Source organism: Cynara cardunculus (assembly GCF_001531365.2).
Source record: "Cynara cardunculus var. scolymus isolate 2C chromosome LG 9, CcrdV1, whole genome shotgun sequence".
Lineage (NCBI taxonomy): Eukaryota > Viridiplantae > Streptophyta > Magnoliopsida > Asterales > Asteraceae > Cynara > Cynara cardunculus.
Window position 1 is genome coordinate 8,943,338 of NC_037536.1, and position 20,000 is coordinate 8,963,337.

General features: G+C 35.1%; 3 protein-coding genes across 4 annotated transcripts in view; 2 read left to right on the forward strand and 1 right to left on the reverse strand.

The window, feature by feature from the left end:
* Positions 1 to 2,214: 2,214 nt before the first annotated feature.
* LOC112518646 lies at positions 2,215 to 4,579 on the forward strand. Its single transcript, XM_025126419.1, has 3 exons — positions 2,215 to 2,302; positions 2,780 to 3,277; positions 4,019 to 4,579. Exons 1-3 carry the CDS (start codon positions 2,227 to 2,229, stop codon positions 4,540 to 4,542), a joined length of 1,098 nt encoding a protein of 365 aa, XP_024982187.1. The 5' UTR covers positions 2,215 to 2,226; the 3' UTR covers positions 4,543 to 4,579.
* Positions 4,580 to 6,828: 2,249 nt separating this feature from the next.
* LOC112518726 lies at positions 6,829 to 13,858 on the forward strand. 2 transcript variants are annotated; one of them, XM_025126525.1, is made up of 3 exons: positions 6,829 to 6,896; positions 12,937 to 13,039; positions 13,489 to 13,858. In XM_025126525.1, the coding sequence occupies exons 2-3, from the start codon at positions 12,946 to 12,948 to the stop codon at positions 13,635 to 13,637; spliced, it is 243 nt and encodes an 80-aa protein (XP_024982293.1). In that variant the 5' UTR covers positions 6,829 to 6,896; positions 12,937 to 12,945; the 3' UTR covers positions 13,638 to 13,858. The 2 variants fall into 2 exon arrangements, with proteins under 2 accessions (XP_024982293.1, XP_024982291.1); XM_025126523.1 differs by lacking the exon at positions 6,829 to 6,896 and adding an exon at positions 7,629 to 7,879.
* Positions 13,859 to 17,266: 3,408 nt separating this feature from the next.
* LOC112518662 overlaps positions 17,267 to 20,000 on the reverse strand; it is a 3,141-nt gene continuing 407 nt past the window's right edge. The window contains exons 2-3 of the mRNA XM_025126437.1: positions 19,528 to 20,000; positions 17,267 to 17,890 (exon numbers count right to left, since the gene is read on the reverse strand). The exon at positions 19,528 to 20,000 is cut by the window's right edge and continues 25 nt beyond it. Of these exons, the coding sequence (XP_024982205.1) occupies positions 17,373 to 17,890; positions 19,528 to 20,000 (991 nt within the window). The 3' untranslated portion in view covers positions 17,267 to 17,372. The remainder of the gene's footprint in view (positions 17,891 to 19,527) is intronic.

Sequence of the window (20,000 nt, forward strand, 5' to 3'; positions counted from 1 at the left end):
GTCCTCCGTCGGTTACGGGCCGGGCCGGGCCCATTTGGCCATCTCTAATCCGGATAAAATAGTTTTGGGTTTTCTTTTTCGGATTAAACGGTTCAGTTAATCGAATAAAGATAACTTATTCAAGTCGATTTTCAGTTGATTTCTACTAATTCATCGAGGTGTATAATTTTTATATTTTATATTTCAAACAATAATATCAGTGTATGCTGCAAATGGACTAATTAATAATCAGAATATCAAGTTGGGGGCCCTTGCCTTGTTCTTGTTGGACGCACAATAAAATTTTTTACTAAACAAATCTTGTTATAGCTTTTCTTTATAAAAAAAATTTGTGGGTTTGTTGGGGGGCCTACCTAGGACCCCTACCACCATGCACTAGATCCGCCCCTGGTCATAACAGCGTTGAGATTTACGTCAAATACAAAATGTCCAAAATGCAACATAAAATTTCAAATAAGCAACATATATTTTTACGTGATTAAAGTGTCGTTTACCAAACGCTTACCCGGATAAACGCTTACCAATTAAGTCACTTTACTTTACCGGATGAATATATCAAAGACTAATAATCTTACCCGGTAAGAGCGAAGACAAGAATCTCGAGTCTTACCCCGTAAGTGAAGAAGAGGAATCTTACCATGGTTAGCGGTTACCCGGATAAACTGTTACATACGATGTGTTTTAGTGAATAAAATCTTGTACGATAAGTAAACGATAATATTAAATTTTACCAATAAATGTTTATCAGATAAGTGAACTGTAGTTTCAAAAGTTAGAATTATAATTTTCAATAAATCACATGGGTCATTTATGTAATTTATTGCTTACAAAATGATAAGCAAAGTGGAATTAAAGAGAAGTGGCAGAGGTTCATTCAATTCTTGCAACAAAAACAGAGCTACTGTCGCCATAACCAATGACGCACTCAACTTCACCCCCAGCATTTTGCTCCTAATTTTGTGCCACTTTAACGTGGTTTGTCCCTCTACACTTTAATACTTGTATATACATAAATTGCAGTGTTGTTTACCAAAAGCTTATTGGGTAAGTGTTTATCGGTAAAATTTAAAACTATTATTTATTTGTCGGGTAAAATTTTAGTCCAGCAAAATGACACCGTATGCAACAATTTACCCAATAAGTGTTTACCGTGGTAAGAGTCATAGCCCATACTTACCGGGTAAGACTCTTGGTCCTTGTCTCAGCTCTTACCGGGTAAGATTCTTGGTCCTTGTCTCAGCTCTTACCGGGTAAGATTCTTGGTCTTTACCATATTCATCCAGTGAGGTAATGTTACTTGGTAAGCGCTTACCCGGGTAAGCATTTGATAAACGGCCTCTAAATTCGATTTTAATAGACTTCTCGGTTTTTTGGTTGATTTCGATAGACTTTTCGGTTTTTTTGGTTGATTTCGAGAGATTTATTTGGTTTTTTTTGTTGATATTTCTTGTGTTTTCTAACATCACAGAGCACCACTCAAAGTTTAGTGAATTAATGTTTCATACCTAGAAAAAATTACTTGCGAAATCAGTTAAGTAGGTGCATGGGACCCCACTCGAGGACTGTCCATCCTGAAATCAGGTTTATAAAACATTAAAGGTGTATAAACCTTTTAATAGACGGTCTTATATAACCAAACTATAAAACATTTTATATAAAAGTGTTACAATAAGTTTATATGACGTTTTTATATGTTTTAACAAATTTGGACATTATTAAAATAAAATGTTATATTAGTTATTTTATAGAACACTTTCATCTCATGCGTATATTTTTATAGAACGCCTTTCAAGAGTATTCTATAAACATAGGTTTTTGTATCACACTTTTCATTTTATAAAATAACTAATATAAACCTTTATTTTTTTAAAATATCGTAAAAAACTTTTTAAGACACACAAAAACATTATACAAACTTATTGTAACACTTTTAAATAAGACGTTTTATTGTTGGTTTGTGCTGGAGATTATTTCTTACAAAAGTACTTATCAACTTATTATAAGTCATAAGGGTTTAACTTCTTCAAAAACTTCTTATTACCAGTTTAACATCGGTATAAGTTGTTTATCCAAACACTCAAAAGTGCTTACTAACGGTACCACACCGAAATAAGTCAATAATTTTTTTTTATAAGCAATTCCAAATACCTATAAGTTATTGTAGTGGTTATCTTGTATATATATATATTAAGGTTGTAATGGCAAGTTATCCTACGACAAACAAAAATGGGCTTGTTCATGTCTCTTGTTCTTCTCTCTATCCTCTTCTCTCAAGCTTATGCGACTACTCCATTTCTTGATGGTAAGCACCTCTCTTTGGGTTTTATTAGTTACGCTTTATTTACTTCTTAATAGTTACATTAATGGATGGTCTCTAAATCGTTAAGAGGTGAATCTTTTTTAACAAAAAAAGTCCGTCTCTTAATGGTTCTAAGACCCTCTAAATAATTTTGTGTCTTGGGCATCTCTGAACCATTCAGCCCCCTAATTTCATTCTGAACAATTACCAAATAACCATATTTCATTTTGCACTATATTTTAAGAGTCTCTTAATCATTCTGACCACTTAATCATCTTGTAGCAAATCATTCAGCAACTATTGCCAAACAAGCCCTTAATTTTTTTGTGGGTGGCTTAGTTTGGTTATTGATTGCAAAATGCATAGTAGTGGATAATAAATTTGGCATCCACGTAATCAAACGTTAGAAATCGACATGTTACAAATTACAAACTTCATGTTGTATTTTAATGCATTTCGCCGTTTTCGTCGTTTATTTAGGGTATCTTGCAAACGGGAACTTCGAAAAAGCACCAGAACCATCAAACCTCCAGAAAACGGTGATCGTAGGGAAGTATTCTTTACCCAAATGGGAGATTTCCGGCATTGTGGAGTACGTTTCCGGCGGGCCCCAGCCAGGCGGCTTCTATTTCGCGATCCCTCGTGGGGCCCATGCAGCAAGGCTCGGAAACGAAGCTTCTATATCGCAAGTTGTTAATGTGAAGGCCGGGTCGATTTATTCCCTCACATTTTCTGCGACAAGAACTTGTGCTCAAGACGAGGTGTTGCGGGTCTTGGCTTCTGGCAAGTCGGAAGACCTTCCGATTCAAACTTTGTATAGCAGCGATGGAGGAGACACTTACGCTTTCGCTTTCATGGCTACTTCTGATCGAGCGAAGGTCGTTTTTCATAACCCGGGTGTTCAAGAAGACCCTACCTGTGGACCTCTATTGGATGCCATTGCCATCAAAGAGATGCTTCCTCTACGTTACGTTGGAGGTAACATGTCTGTCTATATATACACTACAACAAAATCGGGTTTACAGGACACTCCCAATTTCTGAGCGTCCTAATAGACCTCTTTATAAGACTTAGTTTAGAGGACTTGAAAATTAAAGTGTCCTATCTAAACGCGTTGTAATAAGTTTATACGACGTTTTGTGATGTCGTAATAAGTTTTTTAGGACACTTTTAATATAAAGCGTCTCATTAGCAACTTTATATGACACTATTTGAAAAACTGCCCTATAAAAACAGATGTCCTATAAAAAATTGAGTTTATAGGACATTTTCTCAAAAGTGTGCTATAAAGTTGCTAATGCGACACTTTGTATTAAAAATGTCTTAAAAAAATTGTTAAGACGCCCAAAAGCGTCATATAAACTTATTACAACACCTTTAGATATGACACTTTATATTTTGATCCTATAAATTAAGTTCTATGAAGCGGTCTATTAGGACGCTTAGAAATTGGGGGTGTTCTATAAACCCAATTTTGTTGTAGTGCTATTACAACAAAATTGAGTTTATATGATGCCGAAAAAATTTAAGTGTGTTGATAAACTTATTCATATTTATAGGATTTAAGTTTATTAGACCAAACAATTGTGTGTCATATATAAATGTGTTACGGTACGTTTATAGGACCCCCATTTGGACGTCTTAACAGGTTTTGTAGTACACTTTAAAAAAATCGTTGTAATGAAATGATTTGAGTAAGTTTTGATGAACACAATGCAGGAAATTTGGTGAAAAATGGTGGGTTTGAGATTGGACCTCACGTGTTCAAGAACTTCTCAACCGGAGTCCTCCTCCTTCCCAAAATACACGACGTAGTTTCACCACTTCCCGGTTGGATCATCGAGTCGCTGAAACCAGTAAAATACATCGATTTGAAACACTTTCAAGTGCCGGAGGGCCAAGCTGCCATCGAGCTGGTTGGAGGGAGGGAAACTGCTATCGCACAAATCATTCGCACGGTGCCTAAGAAAGTGTACATACTATCATTCACGATTGGAGATGCGAAGAACGGGTGCCATGGATCAATGATGGTGGAGGCTTTTGCGGCATCGGAAACCCTAAAAGTAAACTACGAGTCTATAGGAAAAGGAGGTTTTAAAAGCGCAAGCTTTAAGTTTGAAGCGATTTCGACTAGAACAAGACTCACATTCTTCAGTGCTTTTTATCATACGAAGCTCAACGATTATGGTCACTTTTGCGGCCCTATCTTGGATGATGTCAAGGTTTTCGCAGTTTCTCACTGAGAAGGATGAATTCAAAGGATGCTTCTTCTCGAGTTAGATTAATTTAAACTGAATAGCAGATATAAGCGGTAGAAAATGCACGATAACGCTTTAGATTGGTTAAATTCGGGTTGAATAAAACATATGTTGTTTCTCTTAATCAATATGTTTGGATCCATTCCTTGTAAGCGCTTACCATTAGTAGTTAACACCATAATTTATTTTACCGAGTTAGATTGTAGTATATCAAAATGGTATCGTATGCAACAATTTACCCGGTAAGCACTTACCCGGGTAAGAGTTGTTACCCTCACTTACCGAGCAAGACTTTTCATCTTTATCATTGTTCTTACCGGGTAAGATTTTTGAACCTTGTCATGTTCATCCGGTAAGGAAAGTTACTGGTAAACGTTTAGTAAACGGCCCCTTACTCGATAAGCGTTTGATAAACCATCTCTACACCTTTCGTTACTCTTAGGATCAATACAGTAAGAGATTATAAAAAAATGACCTTTTCTTAAAAAAAAAAGTTGGGTCCATAGCAATTATTATGTAACCGGTTACATTGGACTCGGCCTGTAGGTTTTATATGCTCACGTCATAATATATATATATATATATATATAGTGCTACTGTTTGGGTAAAAATTCTATAACAGCGACATACCAGAATATTATCCACAAATACGATTATCGTCGACGGTGATATCCTCGTCATACAATCGTCTATGATCACGACATTCGTTAATATTTACACTACAGGAAGAAGGAGCTTTAAAGAAGAAATATTCTGAGAAGCTTTTAGAAGTGTATCTAAAACTACATTATATAGAAGAATTTAAATGACAAAAATGAGAATCGTAACTAAAGGTTGGATGACATTTAAAGAAGGATTTATAGACTAATTATACAGTGTAAGAAATGTCGTTAACAGTTTTAGAGAAGTTTTTTTTTATAAAAAATGTCTCTAAAAAGTTGCATCAATTTTTAGGAACATTTTTTTGAGCTTATCTAAAGATTAAGAAAAAGTTTAAAATTTTTAAAATTAAATAAAAGTATTTACTTACCCATTTCTATTAAAAAACAAATCAGAATTAAATAAAAAAATATATGATCTAAAAGATTTATATTAAAAAATAAATCAAAATTAAATAAAAAATATATGAATACCTTCTCTTCTCATCGCTCGTCTATTGTCGAATAACATCGTCCAATCTCGTTGATCTCATCACCATCGCTCGAGTCTATCGTCGAATCTTGTTGAGCATCGCTATTGCTTGAATTTGTCTCTCTCTGCATCGATTGCTCGAACAACAGGTACACAATCTCGTTGATTTCCATTTAGCGATTCTTCAAAAAATATCGATTGCTCGAACAAGTACTTGAAATCCCTATTTGTTTCAACAGATTCATTATTACCAGAATGCCTATTTGTTTAGTTCAATGTACATATTTCAAATCTAATTTTTTTCAACAGATTCATCATTTTCTGTACATATTTCACATAGTGAAGAAATAGGAAATGAAGGTGGAGAGATTGATCTGTATTTGGGTGTACCTCGGGTGACCAGAGGTTCAACAATGGTGGTGCCCAGTGGTGGTGAGTCTGATGGATGGTGAAGATGAAAATATGCGACTAAGGGGCCGTTTACCTAAACACTTACCCGGTAAACATTTATCGGTAAAAATTCAACACTATCTATTTACCGGGTAAGATTTTATTCACTAAAACACATTGTATGCAACAATTTATCCTGATATTTATAATAAAATTTAAGAAATAACTTCTACTATATTTTCTTAAATTTTTATGGGCAAATTTTGCATGAAAAAGTAAACTTACTTTAACATGATTCATATTTTTGTAACGTACTTTCAAAACTTTCATTTTGTTACCTAAGATATAAAGTTCTAGACATTTAAGTACCGGGGTAACCGGTTTTAGCATTATCCGGTTACCATACTGATGTTACAAGTGATCTGGTATCCAACTAAGTATTATTTGCTGACATGAATATCTCAATCTAAAATTAATTTTTATGTATTGTGGTTTATTGGAAGAAAGAGATAATGCTTCAACCAGTTATCCCAGTACTTAAATATTTAATACATTACATCTTAGGTACCAAAATAAAAGTTTTAAAAGTATATTATTCAAAATAGGAATCAAATTAAAGTTAATTATTTTTTCATGTAATTTGTCCAATTTTCATAGATGAATGGCTAGATGGAAAAAATAAATATGGAGCGAGGGCCTTTTTGCAAAATTTAGTTCTTCGACTGAATAAATTACACCCGCCGCAAGGATCTTCATCTTCGCTATTCGTTTTGGTTGCGGATTAGGGCTCAATTTTAGTTCTTTTGCATTACACAGAGGTAATCTGAATGATTTTCTTGATAATTTATTTCTGTGTAAATTTGTATTTCGGATAGATTGCTTGCAATTAGTTCATGAAATTGTGATGATATGTTCTATTTAATCTAAAGTTTTGTGTTTTAAAGGAGAAATCTAGATATGGGATCCATCGATTTGCTAACAGAAGGTCCGTGAGATTAGTATTAAGCTGCACAAGCTCCTATATCCCTCAAAATCAAAAGTAAAATTAGGTCGTTTTTGTACTTTATGAACTAGTGCTGCGACTGTTCTTTGAATTATGTCGCACTCCATCCTTTCCAAAAGAAGTAGACTTTGTTTTTTGATATGACACTTGGCACAATTTATATAATTTTGTTAGCTAGGTAGTACCAATATTTTCTGTTTGTATATTTTATCTAGAGTTTGATATTACTTAGTTTTCTGTCAAAAAGGTTATAACTGGGATGACATTGATAATGGAAATGTAACTTGTAGTTTTTGGGATTAGAGGGAGTTTCATTCATTGAGAATTAGGAATTTTGTGGGAGACATTTCATGTTGAGATGTTAGGGGCTGAACTTGTTTTGCCTTGTAGTGGCCTAGTGGGATATGTACGCTTTCAAATCGGGTTATATGTTTTGTTGTTAACGCAATAGGCTGAAAATGGAGTTTGCCTTTTTTCTCCATTGACTCTTTCGTTCACAGGGAGTTATATTCTTTTGTCATCTTGTTCTTCAATATATAGACCGATCTCTAACTGTGTGCTTCAACTTCAAAGATGACCACAGAGGTAATGATAAATGTAGAACTCCATTACCAGGTAGAGCAAACTGTGGTATTTGCTGAATCTTCAGCAAGAATCTAAAGAGAGACCAAAGTTGAGATGTTAGAAGTGTTTACTGTTGTACATTGGTAATTTCATGTGGTAGATATTCATAGTCTACAAAAGAAGGATCCAGCTGGCATTACGTCTGGCAACTTGCAATGTTCAAGTGTGATGGTGGTGAGAAGTTTGTTATCTTTACAAGGCATTCTTGATATTGATAACTTGTCTTTGGGTGTTGGATGGTATGGTCTAAGCCTCACATTGCTTGTCAAATTTGGTTATCCTAATCTTACTAAGTTACTACATGTTCATATTTGTCATTATGCTATAAGTTTGTGGGTACTTAACAAAAACCAGTTCCTTTATCTCCTGTAAGTTGTTTTTTGCTTTACCATTTTGATACAGTAAATGGTTTTTTAACAATAATGTATACTCCATTTGTAATAGGAAGAAGTCATTTATGTGTAAACACAATGGTATCCAATCAAATAAGATAATCATCAACACAAAGGTTTGGTAACCCTGTAAAAAATTGGAGATTTCACAAGGTCAGTTTGGAATGGATGAAATCTTTGAGAAGCTTGATGTACAAGTTAGGATGTTCACAGTTAAAGCAATACCTCTAGGTGCATGGCATTCAAGTAAAACCTGTCTATCATAAGTTAGATAAGGATGCTTTATCTACAGATAGCTGAAGAATCCTGCAGAAGACATGTTTGTAACTATTGATAAACACCTATGCTACAAAATATGTAATATAGAGAAATTGGGGTATTTAGGCATTCAACTTCGGCAGCAAGCTTTTTAAGAGTTTTTGTATTCACTATTCAGTAATTCTAAGTGCTCCGACAATAGGGTAGAAGTCTTCTCCCTGTTTATGAGCAGACTATTACCCATCTTTCCGGAAAATGATCCCTTCTTGTCTTATACATTCAACCCTTCTGCTTTTCAAATTTAAGATTGAAATGGGTGTTTTTAGCTTTCAAGTGTTTAAGTGTTTTATCATTGCAAACAGATTTATGGTTAATAAGATGATCATTTTTAATCTCAAAGCCGAATTTTTAAATATATAAAATTTAAAACATTAATCATTTAATGCCAAAAAAGTCAAATATGAACTCTTCTCTTTTTCTGAATGGAGTATGGCAACTATAGAATTATTATGCATTGAGTAGGATGTTGCCACACAAGGATGATCAGGATTAGAAACGAGGATACAAAGTAAGATTGTAGTGGATGTTGGGAAAATTAGTGCACATTACTTGTGATGATGGTATTGGCCAACATAATCTCCTGGATGCATTGAGCAGGGTGACTTCTACTAAGAGGGGGTTTCTAGATGTGGGTGTAAAAGAAAACAATCTTGAGCGGAATTGGTCTGTTTGGAGACCATGGAAGATTCCCATCTCTTTCACTCAATAGTATTTTTAAAGAATATCATGTGATATTGGTTAGGAGAGAACTAGCTAGGGATGGAGACTGATTGCAGATGTAAGCATTTGATTTTTGTATTGTTGAAAATAGGTTTTCCCTATAACTTGAATCCATGAAAATCTAGTCACATGAGGAATGTTACTTGTTCTCCAAGGCTTGCCTCAGTTTGTTTATCATTTTGCTTCTTGTTTCCCTCATCCCATATGCAAAGCACCCAGACTGCAAGGATGTGCATATACGACTCTAAAAATAACAATAAAAGAAAAAAAAATCTCTCATAGTTTATATATTAAATAAATAAATAATAAGCAGTTTAGCACATACTTAATCTATGTCATATCGTGCACTTACTTTAGTTAGTCCAAGCTGTTAAGGTAAAATAATTTGTTGTTTTGTAGTTGTATATTGCTCATAAGATTTGAGTTTCATTTTAGAATTTTAGCCTTGTTTCTCATTGTTTTAAGAGAAAAATGTGTCCAAAATTGCACCTCTCATATCCCCAATTTTTATCCCCTTGTGTTCATGGTCAAGAGTTCCAATACAGGTATCTGGCATGGGATGGAAGCACCCCTTTTTTTTCTAGAAAAGCACCTTCTACACCTCCAGGATCTGGACAATAAAAAATGAGCCCCAGAGTTTGGATTATGGCTGTTTGTATTGGTATTCTAGGGTTGGGGTGGATATGGTCCTCGTGGATGCAGATCAGAGTTTGTGTGCAAATTTATTTGGCATGTGATAGTTGGGAAAGAGTACCATACACCATGTGAACATTTTTACTTCCCTAATCAGGCTCCCTTAGAATTATTTCGCTTGTTGTGATTAGATTTGAGTGTATTAGAGTTGTCCTTATGACACTCGTCTCTTTTGCTATGGAAAATCCAATTTGCGGACATAGTTACTTTTTCTTCTTAGCAATCAATAGAAAAACACTCGCTTAATCCTTAGTATTCTACTTTTACCCTCTCCTTTGAGTGCTTTTACGTTTGAAGCACAAGTGTGTCATTTTGTTTTATATCCATGAAACTGTGTGTTTAGAAACTTGTGTATTATTAGCTGTTACTTGTTAGGTTTATAAAAACATGTACGTGGATTACAAATTCTCTTTGCAAGTTTGTAACCTCATTCATTAGTGGCTATAGGATAACATCTGAAATTGCAATATGATTTTTATCCCTCAAGCAGTCCACTTTAACTTAGTTTCAGTTTATGGTGATAGCCATCCTCTCCTTTCCTGTCCAACATTCTACTTCCACCTGTTTTACTTGTGGAATATAATATCAATGCACTTGTAGAAGTGGTTGGAGGGATGACCTGGCATTCAGTTCACTTTAAGTCTTTAACACAGTTTCAGTTATAATGCTCGATGCTCTTACGCTTCTCAGGGTCAATTTAGTGATAGGAACAGGGTAAGTTTATTGGATGAAATAACTAGTAAGATAAACAAAGTCATTAACCAACTTATGAGAGGTTTGCTGTCTCTCCCAAAAACCATAGAAACTAATGATTATCTTACCAAACAATATGTTTGTCTCTAATGATTTGGTCAATCCTTTATGTATAGGGATTAAACCCTTTCTTATTATTATATTCTAATTAATAAACCGGGCCAAGGTCCACATATGAGTCCTAACATTACTCCCCACCAAAAATAGACCTTGTCCTCAAGGTGACTGCTCAAAGCTGTTGTCCCAACCACTCACAATCAATTTTGGGTCCCAATTTAGCATGCCTAGAGAGGGCTCCATATCTTCGTCTCAAATTAGGTTCAAATTGGGGAGCAAGTATGTCCAAACTAGGGCTTTCCTACAACCTTGTATCTTTGTTTCGTTCCAATACCATCCCTCATCAAATAAGTGGCTACCTGTTCTTGGCCTTCTCTCGTCATTTGGCAGTTGATTTTGAGCTCCGCTTGCTCTCTTGCAGCCGGTTGTTATTCCACATGGTGATCCACCTCCTTGTTTTCCGTTCATGGTGGCCCCTAGCCTTCGTCTCCAAGTCATATCCCCTGCCTTCTGGCATTTCATTACCGTAATCACACTGCTTTTCCTTCCAGATTTTCTCCTGTTGATCTCGTCAATGGCTTTATCCATTATCTCTTTTCTTGTCATGTAGAAGAGAATGTGCCCCTCCATTGTTGGCACACCTTCTCCTGATGGTATTACCGTATTGCCCCAATGTTGTATTTTTGTGCTTTGACAAATTTTTGCACTAGTTCCTCCATCAAGGCAGACTTCTCGTCTATTCAAATGAAACAATTCAACATGGTCGTTTTCACTTCCATGATCTTAGTCCTCAACGTAACTTCGTGGTCATTTACCTTTTTTACTGCCTCTGGTCTCAAAGATAGCTTTGATACCAATTTGATATGACCTGAGAACGTTTATTGAACAAATATAACTTGCAAGTTATAACGAAACAAAGTGATTGACCAACTTTTTGGAGGTCTGCAGTTTCTTCCAAAAATCCAAGAAACTAATTATCTTAGCAAACAATTTTTCTTCTTCCTATGACATGGTTAATCCTCACTGTACAAACCAAACCAAACCAATTCAGTGAATCCCATACGGATGTTAATCCCTTACATATAGGGAACAAACCCTTTCCTTGTTATTAAACGTTAATTGTTAAATTCAGCAGAAAACATGCATGCACCCAACCATTTTTTCCTATGGGAAAATAAAAATAAATTAATACGAGAAAAAAGAAATTTAGGTCCAAGTTTGACATATCCACCTCAGTGCATCTTAACTTGTATCTTTATTAATTATATGTGTCACGACTTATATTTAAGTATTTAACAAGTAGTTAATCCCTCAGAGAGTGTTTTAAGCAGCATCCTGTCTAGTTACCTTATATTACTTTACCACATGAGCAGCGATTGACTGTTGCACTGTATGTTAAATGTTAATAGTTTAATACATAATATAATTGTTTTTGGATTGTGTAAACATATGTAAGCCAGAGATTTTGATTTGCAAAATACCTTTTTTAGATTAGGGCAATAATCACAAAATTAGCCAATTTGCATAGAGGGTAAATAACTATGACAATTGTTCTAAATTGGGCTACAGCAGACGGAAGTTGATCTCAGTTTAGAAAAATTACTTCAAGTTGGATGCCATTAACATTTTCATGGATAATAAGTACCAGGGGCCTTGTTTGATTCATCTCAGCCTAGCTTGATTAATCATCCTTATTTATTTTAAAATTTACAGTTCAATGATTAGTTGTTAGTGGAAGCCGTGTGCGTGCGTGTGTGTGTGTTTTTTTTCTTTGGGGGGGGGGGTGCTTATCACCTGAGCTCCGAACAACCAACTCTAAGTGGGGATTTTCACAACGGTAAGATGATCCGAGCAGAACAATCCACACTGGAACTTTGGATCTGTTATGGTCAAACTCAAATAAACAAAAGGGCAAATTGCATGAAAATGCAACATACTTTGGTATGATTCCTATTTTGTATAACATTCATTCAAAACCTTTATTTTGGTATCTATGATGTCATATCTCAAACATTAAGATCAAAGTACGTTACACAGAACAGGAATTGGACCCAAGTACGCTGCATTTTCATGCATTTTTAGATGTAAACCAACTACCTAAACGTTTGACATGTCGCAATTGAGGTACCAAAATGATGGTTGTTAAAGTAAGTTACAAAATGTAGGAATCGGACCAAAGTAAGTTGCATTTTCATGCAATTTGCTCTAAACACAAAGTATTATGCATTATTGTATGTGTTGCAGTTGGATTATGAAGCTGTCTGCTAAACTTACCAGTTGTTCCCTTTGATGCTTCAGCTTGAAGAAATGACTGGAGCAAAGATTCTTGGTGCTGTTGCAGGAGCGATTGCGGTTGGATTTGCCTGTGACCATATTTTTGCCGACAAAAAGATTTTTGGAGGTATAGATACAACACAGACACATGCGCTCACAATATTAATCTGAACATATATACTTGAACTATGTAAAATGTATGTACGGAAAAACTTCCACACCCCTCACTTTTGGTAAGGCTTGAACCCTTGACCTGGATCTACTGCTTTGGCCCATGGCCAATGACCCTTAGGTAATTTGAACATATTTCCAACAGGCATCGTTTTTTTTATTAGCCTGGATCCAACCCGCTATGCGAGCCCACTAATCCCAGGGCGACCACCTGCTTTGCAGATAGCCCCGAGTCACCGCATTTGAACCTTCGTGGCCACAAGGGGATTTTTATTTCTTCTTGGATTTGAACCTGAGACCTCCTGATACTTTTGACCTTTGGAGCCAAGCTCAAACCAATTAGGCACCACCCTTGTGGTTATGTATTACAAGCATCGTTTTTTATGTATTACATTGTTTGAACAGGTACTACTCCATCTACGGTTTCAAACAAGGAATGGTGGGAAGAGACCGACAAGAAGTTCCAGGCATGGCCGCGTACTGCTGGACCACCCGTGGTCATGAACCCCATCAGTCGTCAAAATTTCATAGTCAAGTCCCGTGCTGATTCCTGAACATATCAAGTCCTGTGATTGAACTACAACCGTCAGATGTTGATCAATGTTAATTCAAATATTTTCTTTGTTTCTACCCATGAGTAAACACAGTATTATGGGAGTAATTTTGTGCTGCAACTTCAAGTCAAAACTTGGGAATGATTAGAGGTGCAACTTTTAGTACTTTACCAGACTTTTTATGAATAAAAATTTCAGTTAATTGTTGAATTCTTTCTGGTGAAAATTTTGAAAGTGTATTTGCATATACATTGTTATAGAACAATGAGTGAGAGGTGTAGATTTGTCTCTAGGCATCATACAGAATTATGGGAGTAATTGGAGATAATTTTGGGGAAATGGTTGAAGCAAAATATTGGCTCAAAAGCTCCATTTTCTTCCATTTTACAGAAGTTGTTGAAGATGCTCTAAAAAGACCTTTTCTCTCAAGTAAACATGGGCATGGAATGGTTTTTTTTAAGCAAACTACAACCATGGCCGATCTTGAGGTTTTTGAAATTCCTATAAAAACACTCAGAAAGTGTCCCGATTAAAATACCATCAAATTTTTGGTGATTTGTGATAATGTCGAGTATGACATTACATCATTTCTTGCATCAAAACGGTATACATTTTGATGTAAGTTAAAGTATAATTTTTATACGTAACTTATATATATTTTCAATAATACCCTTTTGTTTATTAAATTAATATTTTAAATTCCAGCCATTTTTTTTTCTTATAATGGTTTTATAAATGAAATATTATACAATTCTAGTAATAAATATCAAGCTAAGACGTCAGTTTACCAAACACTTACCTGAGTAAGGGGCTGTTTACCTAAATACTTATCCGGTAAGCTCTTATTGTTACGAGTTAACATTGTAATTTATTTTACCGTGTAAGATTGTAGTACATCAAAATGATATCGTATGCAACAATTTATCCGATAAACGTTTACCTGGGTAAGAGTCATCACATTCACTTACCAAGTAAAACTTTTCATCTTTATCATTGCTCTTATCGGTTAAGATTTCTGACTTTTGCCATGTTCATCCGATAAAGAAACTTATCGGATAAACGTTTAGTAAACGACCCCTAAAAGTCACTGTATATATGTTCACGTAAACGATTTCATTTCAAATCTTTTCGTTGTGTGTTTTTTTTTTTTTTGTTAAGAGTTGCAACATATAGCAACCTCTTTATGTGATATCGTCAACTATTGCAGATAACAGATGCAATATGGTCAACTATCGCAGATAACTGATGCGATATACTTAACTATCGCAGGCTTCTATGCGACATAAATTAGTACTCAACTTTGTGATAAACTCAGATCTTCAAAAAAACAGTTTAGAAACTCATCCAAATTTGATACAACTCAACACGGAGCCTCAAAATATATGTAGCAACACAATTAATGAAGATCTTTGTACCAAAAACGGATTACAATAGGCTGATTTTGTAAAATCAACCCAAAACTGTCAAGAACTCTGTTCAAATAGAAAAATATTCAAAGAATCAAGATTATGACCAAAATCTATCAAATTGAGGATGAAATTGATTCAGATTCTTTCCATTACTAAAACTGAACCAATTGAAACAAGAGATGATCACTAATTCCTCAAAGTCAATGAGATTGATCAAGAAACAGTCCATCCTCAAAGCAGAGTTCAAAACTTTCAAAAATATTTCAAAATTCGACCAAATTAAATTAAATTAAATCAGACTTTCCTTTTGCTTTGATACCAATTGTTAAACCCATAATCAAATTCTATTAACAAAAGCTTCATGAAATCATCAATGGAAAAATCTCCTTTGTATTGATACTGAGAGAGGAAGGATTACAAGATATGGTTTACAATATGAAAACTTAGGTATCTAAACAAACTAACACAATGTATTTATATTCCAAGGGTATTTACAATATAAGCCCCTATAATTTGATTATAAATACAATTTAAATCTAATGTTTTGTGAAAGTCAACTGTTCATATGCAAAAGCCTACATATCTGAAGACAAAGGACAAACTCTCCAATAGAAGTTTTCCACGTGGCTTGTACCATCTAACTTGAACTAAATGCAATGAGTATAAATAGTAGAGAAGACTCATCGTTTCAACAATGCCTTATGCTTCCTCAAAACTCTCTTCTTTCTTATTATTATCTTTCTTTGTGCATCTTCTATGTGATTCTTAGGTGGCGTTTGTTTTTTAAGAGGCGTTGAAGTCTGAAGTCTGAATTCACTTCTGATTTTTAAGAGGTTGTGCTGAAGTCTGAAATCTGAATCAGTCAGACTGTTTGTTTTTTGTGTCTGAAATATGAAGTTTGAAGATGAGAGATCGAGAGTTGATATGGATCGACAGTTGACAAAGTTGAGAGATGAGAGATCGAGACAGAAGAGTTGATCTAGAGAAATCGAGCGCAAAGAGATTAGAGTAGGTAGGCGACAATTTGAAATAAGAGGTAATAAGAGGTTTCACAACCACTTAAATTTTCAGACCTAATAAGAGCTTTTAAGCTCTTAATTGGAAAAAAAACAAACGTACTGAATCCTCTTATGTCTGACCAATTCAAACTTAAGACGACATTAAGAGCTTTTTTATTAAAAACAAACAGCCCCTTAGATTGTTTAGATTAGGTTTTAACCTTATCTAAAGACCAAATACAACTATTGCATGTACCTTTCTTGGTGGGAGAGAAAGAGTATAGCAATCTGGCCCGCAAGGTCTATAGAAACGCCTGAAATGGAAGGGAAGGCCCTACTAACCATGGTTGATTCTCAATGTAAATTTAATTCAAACATAAAAATATTACTGTGTTCCCAAAAACACATAAAATTGTATTATAACATCGACAAAAACAGAATAAAATAAAATATTAAGATATCGTCTCCCTGGATTATGCAAATAATGTTCTAATCACTTGTTAAGTAGTTTTCCCTTAAAAGTTGAACTCATCTTCTCCTTCACAATAATAGCTTCTAGTAGGTTTCTTAGGTGGTAGTCAACTTTTAGATGTCGTTTCTCAAACACTTACCCGGTAAATACTTACCGGTAAAATTTAACATTAATATTTACTTACAGGGTAAGATTTTAGTCCACCAAAACGACATCGCATGCAATAATTTACCCGGTAAGCGCTTATCATGGTAATAATCGTCGCCCTCACTTACCGGTAAATACTACGCCGGAAAAGGTTTAATTTTTAAAAAAAATAAAAATAAAAATGAATTTTCTAAAAGGATTTCCGGCGGACTATTAAAAAAAAATAAAAAAAAAAAATACTTCCGTCGGAAATCTGCCGGAAATGTTTTTAGAAAATTCATTTTTTTTCAAAGATCAATTAATTTTATAAGGTTAATTAAGAATTCCGCCGGAAATCCGCCGGAAATGCCCAGTTTTCCAGTAGTGCTATAAACCCAATTTTGTTGTAGTGGGATAAGACTCTTGGTCCTTGTCTCGTACTTACCGGATAAGTTCTTGACCCCTACCATATTCATCAGGTAAAGTAATATGACTTAATAAGCACTTAACCAGACAAACACATCTTGTCAAATTCAATTCAACAACTAGGAAATGGAATAGTTTTAATACAAAAGATGCAAATAACACAAATTCAAGAGGAAATATATTATTTTCAAATAGTTATGAAACTCAAGCCTAGAGACATGCAATCCATGCACAATCTACTAAATTTGTAGTATATGTTTTGTTACAATCTTGATTATTTCAAGGACCAAATATACCTCGTACCCTAGTAATACCAAACCTTAACATCATCTAACACGGGCCCGCAGAAATGACCGTAGTCGTGAAGCTTCGTGTGATAAAACGCGCTGTAAAACGTGAGTCGTGTCCTGGTCGAAATCGCTTTAAATTTAAGAGTTCCGGTTTTAAAGTCACCCTTTCCTTGAGAATTGAGTCTCAACTTTAGGGTTTCTCTAGCGGCAAAGGCCTCAACCATCATCGACCCGTGGCAACCGTTCTTAGCGTCTCCTATAACGAATGTTAGCTTGTAGAACTTGTTGGGAACGGTTCGTATAATTTGTGCGATGGCTGTTTCTCGGCCTCCAACCAACTCAATGGCAGATAGCCCCGAGGGTACTGAGAAGTGCTTTGAGTCGACGTATTTAACTGGTTTGAGCGATTCCACGATCCAGCCGGGGAGTGGGGATACTATGTCGTGTATTTTAGGGAGGAGGAGGACTCCTGTCGAGTAGTTCTTGAAGACGTATGGGCCGATCTCGAAGTTACCATTTTTCACAAAATTTCCTATATACACCAATATATCGATTGTTACGTACAAATCATTTTTTTATTAACCTAGATATCAAACCCGCTATGCGAGCCGACTAATCCCAGGTCGACCACTTGCTTTGTAGGTAGCCAAGAGTCACCGTATTTGAACCTCCGTGGCCCAAGGGGATTTTTGTTCTTTCTTGAATTTGAACCTGAGACCTCCAGACACTTTTGACCTTTGAAGCTAAGCTCAAACCAATCAAGAGTGTTTCAAATCATTTATGTTTCACTAGAAAATGAAACTACACATCACATATTTGTTCATAAAAGTGTTACAAGAAAATTAATAATTGTTAGATTAAAGAAAAGCAAAGAAAAATAAAACAAATTGCACACATTTTAGTTTACTTGTTTTCCACACTACAACAAAATTGAGTTTATAGGACATCCTCAATTTCTAAGCGTCCCAATAAACCGCTTTATAGGACCAAAATATAAAGCGTCCTATCTAATCTAAAGGTGTTGTAATAAGTTTATATGACGCTTTTAGGCGTCTTAACAAGTTTTTTAGGACCTTGTTAATATAAAGTGTCGCATTTACAGCTTTATAGGACACTTTTGAGAAAGTGTCCTATAAACTCATTTTTTTATAGAACACTTGTTTTTATAGGACTTTTTTTTCAAATAGTGTCTTATAAAGATGCTAATGGGACGCTTTATATTAAAAGTGTCCTAAAAAAAACTTTTTACGACATCAAAAAATGTCATATAAACTTATTACAACATCTTTAGATAAGACACTTTATTTTCTTAGTCCTATAAATTAAGTTCTATAAAGAGGTCTATTAGGACGGTTAAAAATTGGGAGTGACCTATAAACCCAATTTTGTTGTAGTGTCACGTGATCAATCCCCAGTGGCGGTCCCAGGAAATTAATGGGGTGGGGGCATGTTGGATGGGACTTGGGGGAGGCAAGCATATGGCCATAAGGGACTGTAGTCAACATCTGAATCAATAAGAGGTGAATCTTGTTTGGCAAAAAAAGTCTGCCTCTTAACGGTTTTAAAACCCTCCGAATGATTTTGTATCATAGGCCTCCCTTAACCATTAAGCGCCCTAATTTCATCGTAAACAATTACCAAACAATTATATTTCATTTTGCACTATATCATAAGAGTCTCTTAATCATTCTGCATCAAACCATTCAGCAACTGCCAAAAAATCTAGTCAACAAATGTTTTTGATCTTTGACGGACATGATCCACCCATGCAGGTGACATAATATGTTTACATTTGATAATAATGATTCAAGAACTTTAATTATTGGTCGAAGCATTTATTAATTTATGCATTAAAAATTATTGGGTGTACGAATCTGTATATTTATTGAGGTCTTAATTACGTACAGATCTTGAAAGTAATTTAAAAATTAAAAAAAAAATCAAATTGATATAAAAATATGTGGCATGTGGGTTATAATATTTACAACGATGGACCAAAAATCATCTAATAAAATAGCTAAAAGAACACTTTATTTTAAAATGTTCTAAAAACTTGTTAAAACGTTCTATAAACCAATTGTAACTCTTTTATATATAACGTTTTATAATTTGATATTATAAATATAAGTTCTATAAAGTATTCTATTAGGTAGAGAAAAGATATAATACCTGCAGAATATCTCAATGGAGCCATCTTTTTGATTGCGATGGCATCCAAGAGGGGCCCACAAGTGGGGTCCTCTTGGATACCAGGATTATGAAACGTGATCTTGGTTATGTTTCGAGTTGCCTTAAAAGCGTATGCGTAAGTGTCTCCTCCATCTGTACTGTACAACGTTTGGATCGGAAGCTCACCCGAGTTGCCGCCAGCAAATACGATGAGCTTCTCGTCTTGAGCACAAGTTCTCGTAGCCGAAAACGTGAGAGAGTAGGTTGAACCGACCTCGAGGTTAACATACTGTGCTATGGACGCTTCATTCCCAAGCCTTGCGGCATGAGTCCCACGAGGAACCGCAAAGTAGAACCCACCTGGTTGCGGACCACCCGAGATGAACTCAACTATGCCCTTGATTTCCCATTTGGGCAACGAATATTTCCCGATGATCACGGTCCTCTTGATGTTCGACGGTTTTGGACCAAGC